Raw genomic sequence first — 12,452 nt, forward strand, 5'->3', positions numbered from 1 at the left:
TTGTTAGCCATGCCAATGCCCACGGCAGCTTGTTGTCGGCCCACGTCGGCAGAAGTGTTGCACCCAGACCCAGCAAACATGGGAAATTTCAACCCGAGTGCAGCGCCAATCTGCACTTTCGTTGACTGCAGTGCTTCAGTGTAACGTTCGGGAAATGAGCATACGGGTATCGCATGCACTGCAGTTAGGTCTTTGAAGCGTGGCATGGGCTAACCCTGAACTGAACCAAAGATGGTATTGCCAGCAGGGATTAGCCGAGGGATCACAAGTTTAACAAGACGCCACTTGATCCTCCGCAGACTGACTCCTGTCAGTCTATAGGGGAATGTGCGGTTGTGGAATTTGGAACACTCATACTTCCTCGCGAACCCCAACAAACCCAGGGTCACCCAGTTAACCTTATAAATATACCAAGGAAAGAGGGACCGCAGTATTAGATCGCTCACACTGCCTCACGGAACCCCCAACAATCCCAGGGTCGCCCTGTTGACCCTATGTATCATTTGGTAGTAATCGCGTAGAGTTAAAGATCTATAAAATGCACACACACGAAAAGAGAAAATATACCACCAAAACAAGAAAATATACACATTAACTCAGAAATTTAGAATGTATGTTTATTACAATATGTTACGGTTTGATCAGAATGTCACAAAGGTGCGTAGCGAAACAGAAAACTTGATATCCTCGAAGATGTCAAAAAGACACCTCCATTTAGAATCACGTAAAGGAAAAGAAGGATAAACATGGCGGCCATTCCGCTATGCATCATCGGACTACGGGGCGCACTATAGTTGTTAAGAAGTTTTAGCGAATCGAACCAGATGCAAAGGAATTTGCATATTGAGCAACTGTTTGGGGTAGGTTGAAAGTGGAAGACATTAGGTTTTTGTGTTTTCCTAAAGAATGAAAGGGAGGCACATAATATTTGGGACATAGTTGTACACTATTAGGTGTCAGGTATAAATGACTCATTGCTTTGGTTTTACCTCATTTGCATAACAAAGAGAATGCTACATTGTTAAAATCCTGACATGCTCAGAGTAATTCATACCTTTCTGCATGTCATGGTATTTGGCCACATTCCTCTGAAAAACACATAATCGGGATGTTCCTAAGAATTTGCATGTTGTTTTGAATATATGCAACAATGCACACATCTTCTAGGAATCTGTTAAGAATGTCGTCTTTGGCAATAAATTTGTGGAATGTCATTGTCAGTACTCTCCTTCTAGAGTATAATTAAAGTGCAATCGTGTGGAGTCTTCCTCAGTTAAGGGTATGAATAATTCTGAACATGTCAGAATTTAAACAATGCAGCATTGTCTTTGGTGAAGAATTTGAACAACTACTGCCATGGCATTCAGTGCAAGTATACATGTATGAACAAGTCCATACTTCCTGCACATGCACTGTTTGGTGATGCAGTTTTTACTACATCTGCATCTGATGACTTCCATCGATGAAGATGGTGCTGCCAGTTAATTTGTTGGTATTGGGGGATATTTTCCATCAGCAACTTTCCAGCACCAGTCCTCTGCAGACGTACAAATGGCCACATATTTCCACTCTTGTATTTAATAATAAACCTCCAGACAGTGTAGCTGTGCTGTCGATGAGGGTGACAGTATTTTTACTTCTGTAAGGGTCGCAGCGAACCACCTTAGAGCGCCCACAAAAGGTGAGACAGTAACTGGTCACAATGCCCTTACTTGGAGGCAGATTTGTGCTTCACGCTTTGCTGTGCCACCTTGCCACCAGCCTGGCCATGATGCTTAATAATTCAGTTTGAGACTGGCAATTGAAGTTTTGTATTGAGCTTCACACATGTACATGTATATTGTTTGAGAACTGTACTTTCCGACTACCATAAAGCCAATCCAAACCCAGGTGCATACCTCCGCCACACTTCCAGATGCACGGTACCACTTGCCACCTTTTTTGCAGAATTATTTGTATCTCAAAACATCCAAACCATCCTCTGGCTCATTGTTGTAGAGGCTGACGAGTGCTTTCTCACCAGCTTTTATTATGTCCTGTTTCAGGCTTGGTTGACTGAATACCAGAAGCTGGCATCCTCCATGATTTTCTTAAGGTTCAAAGCCCTTTTTACATCCAAACACACATGATGTAGTGTCGCAACCAAGGATGGCATGATCAAAGAGAATATTCTCACACACACTGCTCCCTATTCACTTTAGCTCTTTGAAATCCCAAATTCTGATCTTCTTTGTGTTCAGTTTCGGTTGCGGTGCAAAGAAGATGTTGTCTTCATTTAGGTCTGAATGATACGGTAAGCAAGCAGAATGAGGTCAATGTCATTGCCAACAATAATTGTGTCAGCTAATTTTGCAGAATCAACTACTGTGGTTACGATAAGGACATCAGCATCATGTCTTTCATCATACAGGTATGTGCCACATCCAGCACTTTTATTAACAAGGAGGAGATATATTTTTTTTTTTTTTTTTTTGCGTTGGGGAGATGTTAATTATATATATGATTAACATCTCCCCAACGCAAAAATATATCTTGAAAATAGTTCGCGGTACCCGCTGCTTCATTTGACTCGGACCGGCCAGCCGACCCCGGCAAGCTCGGTGCTCGAGTGGTCAAGACATCTGCACTAGTGAGCAGGAGGTCGTGGGTTCGAGTTCCACCCGAGTAAGCTTGTGAGGTCTTTTTTTCGCAAGCTCTCGGACAAGCACTGAGCATACAGTGTTTATTAATATACGTTGGGTAAGGGCAAAGCCGTTATATATAACAAGGAGGAGGTTGAAGAAGCACTGTTTGTTTCATTGGCAAGAAATTCTTCTTTCTTGATTTTGATATCCATTTCTCCCATGAAGTTCACTGTCAAGCCTGGGCCGCCTCTGTTTACCTAAGATGTGTGGCATCTTTTGTAGTTGGGTTATTTTTGTACTGATCAAAAACTATGGTTGCTTTCAGAGTTTGGAGTTTATTTCCATATGTCACAACTACATGTAAGTACAATAGTAATGAAGCAGAATAAATACACATTGTGACACATGGGGGGTACAAGCCCTGGTCCTGTTTATGACCTGAAAATAATTACACTTAAAGGACAATTTATTTGATAAAAAATAATTATAATTGATTTGAAACACTTCCCATATTTTTCCACATCTCTTGGTGACATACTGAACATACAGCTGAAAAATTGCTGTTGTTACTGTAGATGTAGCTGAGATGTAGCTAAAGGGAAGAAATGATAACTCAAACTACAAGAGGAGGAGGAGGAGGAGGAGGAGGTTGTATATTTGGTAAACTACATTTCTCTAAGACGATGAATATCAATAAGGCATCTGTCAAAGAGCTAACTACATGTACTTTACCAGGGATAGGGACCAAGTTTGCTCAAACTATAGTTTCTAAAAGAGAAGAACTTGGGTTGGTAACGATTGATAGTTTCTACGACAACCCCACCTAACAAACAAAACTAAACGAGCTAGAACGAACTTACAGGCATTTAGTATGTGGAAAAGACTTCAGCTGACCACAGTTCCCATGCAGATATTGTGCATTTATCCAACTCACTATGTCACTATGCTCACGAAACAAGTAGAAATGATAATGAAAGCCATGGGAGCAAATTCCATTATCATGCAAGAAAATGCAGTCAAAATCTCAAATCTCGAATTCAAAATTCAAAAGCAGGGCTAGGACAAACAACCTTCAGCAAACGGAGCATCAAAAGACATTCCAATTACTACTGGGGACCCAACAATAGATGCTACCCTGAAAGCCACTGGACAATAGGCCCCACCTTTGCCTGCACACATCCAAATTGCAGCACATTTGAATGGAGAAAAGAAAGCGCAGGCTGGAAAAGAACAAAGCAAAAACATGTCTGTGCTAATCAAAACTGATCAAAAGCCCATCTTGCCTTTTGGAATTCCTGCTGTGCCCGGCCAAGCAACCGTGCCCAGCGCAGAACAAAAGCCAACTGAAAACCCCACATCTCAGACAATGGCTACCTCACATGCCTCTTTTCTAATCCTGACCAGTGTGCCTCATGTGACACAATCATAAACACAGACTATGGGTGGAGTAACTTCATCCAGCTCTAACAATGGGACACAAACATCAGTGAAGAACATACCGAAGTTAATGCCATTTGATGGGTCCACTGATTTCCATGCTTTTTGTAGCTAAATTTGAATTGATGGCAGAATTATGCAACTGGGATGAAAACACTAAACTTGTTCAATTAGTAGGGGCACTCACGGGTAAGGCTCTTGAAAGTTACGCGTGGCAAGAAGCTAGAATAAGACGCAGTTTTCAATTAAGCAAAGAACAACTGCTTAAAAAGGTTCTTTTTAGGGAAGGGAAGACTAAAGATCCCATAAGTAGGGCTGAGCTAACTTCTGTTCGACAAAATGAAGATGAAAACGTTAGAAGAATTTGAGCAGCGAGTCAGACAGCTGACAATTCACGCATATCCCACAGCAAATGCGGTTGTATTTGAAACATTCACAAGAGACGCACTCCTCAGGGGTTGCAATAATATTGAAGCCGCCGAACTAACTCTTTTCAGGGATCCCAAAACACTTACCCAGGCAGTGCAATACGTACAAACTGCTGCCCACAACCATAGGTTACTGTTTCACCAAGGCAGACCAAGGGTATGGCACGTTTCTTTCAGCGACGAGCCTTTTACTGACATTCTCGTGTGTCAATCAAATCCAGAAAACGGGTAAAGATAACGTCGATATTCATGTCGATTGGTCCAAATTAAACAGAAATATGTGCGAATTGCTATCCTGCCTAAAGGAAACAACTGCTAAGCCCGCAACTGCCACAAGTATTTGGAACTGAACCGAGTCCCCTGGTCCCCGTACAATATTGGACTGTTTAACCACTTACTGCCGGGGACTCCAGGATCGGAGCCGTATGGTTTATATGGGTGGCGGGGTCTCCGAACTCGAACAAAGGAAACAGGGCCCTGTAACAAAAGACCATACTCCGAACAAAAGACCACGCTGCTAGGCACTATTTTCTGGAGCAAAGTAGCCTAAAATTCAGCACTCTCTAAAAGTCTTTGTGATGTCTGCAAATGCACTGATGATGTGGAACATTTTCTCCTGAAATGTCAAAATTTTTCCATCTTTTTTCCTTGATATGATCTAATATCGATTCCTTGAATTCTCGGTCACCCTGCACAGTAGAGTAATAGCCCTGGAGTCACACTGATTTTCATTCACATACATGTAATACATTCGACCCTGATTCAGACTGGTTGATGCATAATTTGACGTTCGTGGCACAAAGGGCACATCACATGCACCATATGTGCCATTCTACTACTACACCAACAACAAATGGGGGATTTTCCAATTCTTCCATTTTCAAAATTCTTCAAAATACCATATCTTCATTTACTGAATGTTTACACCCACACAAATAACTATCTGGTAGCTACTTTAATCTAACAGACAACATCCATTGATGCCCAAGTATTTCAGCCAGGCCTGCCACCTTGTAAAGAGAGCCCAGACTGTGCAGTGTTACATAAATTTCTTTTGATCCCGAAACACGCACAGTGCATGCTTGCGGCTGGCATCTTTTCAATACGAGCCAGATTTGCATGTAGCAGTATTGTATCGCTCAACACTGGAGGGATGGTAATCCGCTCGCCTTGAATGCCACAAACAATGGTATAATCTTCCAAAACAATGATGGATTTCCTCTGATATTGACAACTGAAAACATGTTAGCAATTCCCAGCAGCTCGGTCTTTTGTTCCAAGTATGGTCTTTTGTTATAAGGCCCAGCTCTATGTGCCCCAAACCAGGCATCCCGGCATGGAGTGGTTAAACAAATTAAAGAAATCCTCCCATGTTCCATAGCGTTGGGAAAAGATGATCAAGTGCTATAGCTGTACAGATCTCAAAATGTGAGACGACTGCCAGGCCACAGATCAATAAAAATCCATCAAAAGTCAGTAAAATTACATTGACGATAACAAGACCAAGAAATATACATTAAAAAGTACAGCAGATGTAGGTCATCATCGGATGACGACAGATCAAAAATGTAAAATCAGAATGATAAAAACATGGGAGGGAAGAGCAGAAACTGAAACAGCGCTGTCGCAATGATATTGTTAGTTACCGGTACTGGGCCTCAGAATTGCAAGCACAAAAAAATTAATAACAATGTACCCAAAAGCATTCACTAATAGTTATGATCGCCAAGATATAAATTATGCCTACATGTAGCAACATCTCATGTGTTCAGATACATACATATACCGGCCCATGTGCACCCAGTGTGTGGTGTAATTGAAACTTTGAGGGGACATGCCCCCAGTATCAGGCAGAATTTTAGCCCATCCATCTATTGTTCATCAAGAAAACCTTTATTCTGAGCTACTTGCTTCCACTAATGGTCTTAATAAACTAATGTCATATTTCTTATCTTTTACAGGGTGTGCAGTGTTCGGTATGTTGGAGAGACAAAGAACACTCTCAAGAAGCGTTTCTATGACCGCAGATCTATGGTCAACACCAAACAACTACATGTAGATACAACTGTGGGCCACCACTTAAACCTTCCTAACCATTCCAAATCTGACATGATCTAACAGGGCATAGAATCACTTGGGTTTCGTAAAGATGCTGTTCGCTTCAACAAGGAAAAGCTCTGGATCAAATGCCTCAGCACCATACAACCCCATGCCCTGAACATCCAAGAGGGAAACTACTAATTAACCCTCTTTTCTTTCCCTCTCTTTTATCTGCAGATTATACCCTCCTCCCACTTAGAGTCAAGTTCCATCCACTGTAGTTTTCTTTGATCTCTTCCCACCTTACATTCCTGTGTTGTTCAACCATGCCTTTCATGCAGTCCCCTTTATCCTTTGCCCCTTTATCCAGCCTGCAGCTTTTGCGTTTACACTGGATCCTGATCCCGCCTGACATTGATAAAGCGCTGCAACCTTAGGGCAAAGGTTATGTGAACAGTTCACTGATTACGCGCACTGGAGCAAAACATCAGCCAGTATTACGTGAACTTACGCGTTGTATATACGTCTCATTGTCTTATCTTACATAAGATAAATGGGGAAATGGAAGGTTTTGGATCAGCGATATGCAGCGGTAACAAAAGTCACTAAAGACAACACAGATAAAGCATGGGAATGGGCAAGTACCAGTTTATTACCAACTCACAGGACTAAAGCACAGGGCTTAATTGGGAACCAGCGTGATGCTGGTTATGTACGTAGCGGCCGAACCAACAGCTTATGTATGGTGCATGTACAATGTCATGTAAGTATAAATGACATGTAGGTCTTCACGATGACACAGACTTGTTTTTAGCTCGCTTCAAGACTTGCACCGGATGTAGTTAATTCAAATTCCTGGATCTGATCTGGATCTGATCCAGCATTGCGTCTACATTTGCAAATTGATCCCGTGCGCAGGATCTGAACCAGATCTGATCCTTCTCGAGAGGAGGATCAGATCCCGGGATCAGAATTTGATCCTGCGTTGCGTTTCACACGTTTCTGATCCGGATCTGATCCCCCGCACCGGATCTGATCCTCCTCGCCACATCAAGTGTAAACGCAGTGTTTCTTGACCTTTCCTTTTGTCCTCTTGCATTCATCCATGCTTGGTTGATTCTCTGGTTGCTTGTTTGTCCTGTCCATTTGTCATTTTGCCTTTGAGGAAGATTCTGCTAGGATTGAAACGTTAGACCCTCCATATTTTGAAATAGATAACATCACAAACTCTAAGAAAATATATGGCAAAACAATTCAAAACAAACAACATGAACAAAGAGCACATTGCAACCTGTTCTTTTTCTCTGTCTTTTGTTGTCAGCTGGATCCTCATGGCTGGGTGACATTAGGCCTCTCTTCTTGAATGGAAAATGTACTTCAACCTAGAAGGAATACATAAAATGACAGATTAATTAACCCGTCAATATGAGATGTTGCAATGCAATATTTTGCTCCTTCGTATCATACAAGTATTTGATGTTCCTTATTAGACTTCTGATTGAGCCGATGACTTTACAGCAAGGCAGTAACAAACAGACAAAGCCTGAACGGACACAAAGTCGAGTACTGAAAAACAGCACTGGGCTTTCAGACTGCAAGAAAGAACCCAGCACAGATAATGTATCTTCGTACTGGTCATCAAGATCTGCTGGATATGATGAATAGAACTTCATTCTGTTTATACACATGTACTACCACTACCGATTGTTTTCTATAAGCTGCAATGGGGTATCCTGGGAGAGGGGGAAATTGGCCCCCCTAAGGATATGTTCCCATTTTTAAAGAAATATGGAAGGGCTACGTAGCACCATGATCAGAATATCGACAAGAATATAATATCAAATCAGTGCTCTGAAATACATGTGATTGCAATCACACATTTCAGAGCACTGATTTGATATTATATTCTCGTCGATGTTCCCAATTTTAGCCGTTTGGCTAGCAACCAAAACAGCTATTGTTTTTCTTCAGATTTTTTGTCTATTTTGGCTTTTCCATAAGTTTGTGCTACATTTTTTTTTTCTAGTGCTGCAAGCAGGTGCCAAGGTTCGGTTCAGGATTGTGATTGGTCAATGCATTGCAAACTCTTGGAGGCGCACAATTGTGAATCGCCCGTATTGTAATCCAAAAAGGAGAAAACAAAACTTCATTTTACACCAAATCAAGAAATCATTTTGTACATGTAGAAGAAAAAGCAAGAACCGCATTTTATTATTAAGTATTCAATGTGTGCATCAAGCATGGTTCATGAAATTTGACTAATTGATTTGTAAACCAGTTTCATTTTGTATTTTTTGTAAATAGGGTCTATGCAGATTTGTAGAATTGGGATGGATTCTTTTGCAAATTTGATGTTTTAGTACATATACATATAATGTAAATTTATGCTTTCTTTGAGAGAAAATATATTGCATTTGAAATAATGGAAAGCTTTTACATGGTACTTTCATAGGCCTACCCCACCAGAAACAGTTTACATTTGGAACAGCAAAATCTTTGAAAACAACTAACGTGACTTGCAGTTCAGAATTTTATGCCAGGAAATTTCTATGCAATCAATAGAAAAATTTATTTAGGGTTTTCTGTATTAGTAATTGGCTGTGTGTTCAGGTACCAGGGTTAGGCCTACTTTCGGCCCATTTTCAGAGGTTTTACTGAAATGTATCTGAAAATAACAGATTGTGCCAAGCAAGTATACTTCTGAACAAACAACTTTTCAAAGGTTGCACTATTCCTGACAAATTAACGTCACTATCAACTGTGTTCTACACGTATGGACGTCACTTGACACCCCATGCACAAACCCTATGAGACTGGTCAGAAAATTTCATTGTTTTCTGAGTAAACGATTTGGTTTTTTTCCCTCCTGACTTTAACTTTTCTAGACGTGTTTTTGCTTTCTGAAGGCTAATAAGGAATAATTACTGGCATCCTTATGTGTTCTGACTGCCTTCACAACAAGTGGCTCTTCTCATCCTATTATCTATATAAACCCCCGACCCGGAGACATGTAACATCATAATTAACAATGTAAATAAGAAATCATTCATATATTTATGCAAAGATTTTGAATAATATGTTGATGTGAACTGTGGGGTCCGAGTGCCCTAACCCCCCCTTCGTGGGAGTGGGGCGGACATCGGACTCCACAGTTCTGGGGGTTGCATCCGAACCAAGTGTTTGCAACGTTTATCCCGTTACACGTTTTACAAGTAATGATGTATGTGTGTGTATGTAGGCCTACCTGTACATGTATGTATGTATGTGTGTATGTGTGTGTGTGTGCGTGTGTAAACGCCTTCAATCGTGGACTTTCATCAGAATACACACCTGCAAATCGTGGACGCTCGTGAAGCGTGGACGTCCACGGTTGTAACAACGTATAATTTCAGAGTTGGCTCTGTAAGGTGAGGGCGCTCTATTAGTTTCAGGCATATCTGACGCTTGTCCATGTTTGACGGGATCTACCATGATTCTGAGTGTTTGAATACACAGCTCGTTTATTTCGTGTGACAGTTTGTTGGACAGTTTTCTGTCAAAAAATGACAGCGCCCTCGTGTGGTAGGCAATGGCCAATATCCTGGTTCGCGCGGTCGTTTACGCATTGGTTAATCCTCGTTTTGGCGGTGGAATTTCTACCCTTCAACATCTCGCCTAGAACAACAGCATTTCTTCTGAGAAGGTGCGTTTTTTGCAGGATAGTACTATATTTTATATTTTCTCTTATCATTTTCTTAAATTAACGACTATGATATGAACTGGGATATTTTTTACGCGGAGGTAGTCATACGTGTATGTGTATAGCCTACATGTAGCTATGGGACAACGTGACAGTGGAGAAAATGGTGCCGGCGCCATCGCCATCGCATTGTGCCTGCAATGAACGTCTTGATATGTTTCGGACACATATTAGCCGTTTAATTATAGCGATAATTGTGCTGTTTATATGGGTGATTTTTTTGACGTTTTTTTAATTCATTGAAGCGTTTCCGTAGGCCTCTCCCAGTGAAATGTGACACAGACTTCAGCTGCTGAGTTACCATGACAAGTAGGACTTTTGAACTAGCCCTATCCTACCAGTACCACTTAAGTCGCACATTTGGGAAATAATTCCATTGAACAATATTTTGTTGATCATGTCTCAAACATGACCACGAGTGAAGACAGCTCTACCTCTAGGCTAGACCCGTAAATGTGGCGTTGCTGAAACAATGTCATACTTTAAATAAAAATACGCATAGTACCCTTTTGCCTGCAGGTAAGTACTTACCTAGACTTTGTAGAAACCTTTCTGTACTTGTATGCATGTTTTGGATTCCTATTTTTAAAGAAACTTTGAAGAAAACCGAGACCCGGACAAATACGTACAACAGAAATTTCAACAATAACATGCGCAGTACCCAGGGTCATTTAGGCCTATGTGCAAAATGATGAGAGTCGTCGAAAGTACCTCTCTGCTTCATTATACTGGCTTCGCCAACCTCGTTCCCATGCTAGTGATTGTTGGCCACTCAGGCTTAGGATTCACTGGTTTCCAGTCACTTGAAGGCACCATTCAAAAACTGCATGTCCAAGCTCGGACTGGAACCAACCAGTAAATCGAAGCCAACAGGTACTTTCGACCATTCCCATTATTTTGCACGTAAATGACCCTGGGTACCGTGCACATTATCGTTGAATTTGCAGTTGTACATGTTTGTATGGCTCTCAGATTTCTTCAAAAGTTTGTTTAAAAATACCAATCCAGCACACACATACAAGTACAGAGACGTTTCTAGGTAAGTACGTAACCTGCAGACAAAAGGATATTAAACATAAATGTATTTTTGTTCACCACTTTTAATGTGCAGTGAAGCATGGCATTGTTTTAGCAATGCCACATATACGGGTCTACCTCTACGCTTACTAAGCAGTAGGTCTAGAGGTAGTAGTAGGCCTACTAGAGCTGCAGTAACTCTTTTAATTTACCTGCTATAGTCTGTTGTTGGCCGTTATGTAGAATGAATGTGTGGGAATCGGACCTGTTTAGTTCTCTTTAAAAATGGCCATTTTTACCCCAGTTTACCCTACCTGCTATATCTGTACCAAGAAAAATGGGAGTAAGCCATGTGGATTTTCCAAAATATCCAAATACTTCTTGATCAGCATCCAAGGGAAATGCCGTTCACATGTACTTGTTGAGGACAAGCCACAACTAAATAAGCATTTCGTCGCAGCTGACTACGGCTGCAATGTCAGACTCGACATTTCAGAGGGTAGCAAGTAACCCAATTTGTTTTACGTTTACTAGTTGGGACATTTTAATGTGTATTTTTTGTCATTTTTAGACGTAATTAAACTAATATTTCATGATGTGTACATTTATTGAGATGAAACATATATTGTATGGACATGGAATTAAATATGTTTGAATCAGCAAAACCCACTGCTAGCAGTAAAAATACAGTTCTTTTTGTCTTTTACGCATGTGCTGGCATATTGGAGTTCTTGAAACTTATTCATTTTACAATTACAACTTTATCATAAAATCACATTTTCTCTCTTTAACAGCATGTCTTCAAGGAGAAAAAGGATATCACCTCTTGCTGAGGCAGAGCATTTCTGCAACTTGCAGAAAGACAACAGTGGATTCCAGAAACGCCACATCGATGATGTGATTGGTTAGAGAACCTTTTTTTATATTGAGCAAGCATATTTTAATCATGAAAATTGTGAAAAGGATTCAGTTACAGGTAACAGTGAGTCATATTCATACATGCCCGTTTCAAAATAAGCTATTAAATGAGTAAAATTAAAATCAGTAAAAGATACATGTACGTTTTGCAAACTGTATTTTTACAGTCGCAAGTGCATGTGCATGTACCACAGCTTGAAAAACAATGTCTTATCAGCAGGTACAACGCCATCACTGTGTGGACCCTTG

General features: G+C 40.8%; 1 protein-coding gene across 1 annotated transcript in view; it reads right to left on the reverse strand.

Moving 5' to 3' along the window:
* msh3 (mutS homolog 3) overlaps positions 1-12,452 on the reverse strand; it is a 177,237-nt gene that overhangs the window by 145,717 nt on the left and 19,068 nt on the right. The window contains exon 2 of the mRNA XM_087137219.1: positions 7,821-7,911. Coding sequence (XP_086993345.1) covers positions 7,821-7,911 — 91 coding nt within the window. The remainder of the gene's footprint in view (positions 1-7,820; positions 7,912-12,452) is intronic.

The sequence above is a fragment of the Acanthaster planci genome, linkage group LG05 (genome assembly GCF_054643075.1).
Source record: "Acanthaster planci isolate LZ-2023a linkage group LG05, COTS_SCS, whole genome shotgun sequence".
Taxonomy (NCBI): domain Eukaryota; kingdom Metazoa; phylum Echinodermata; class Asteroidea; order Valvatida; family Acanthasteridae; genus Acanthaster; species Acanthaster planci.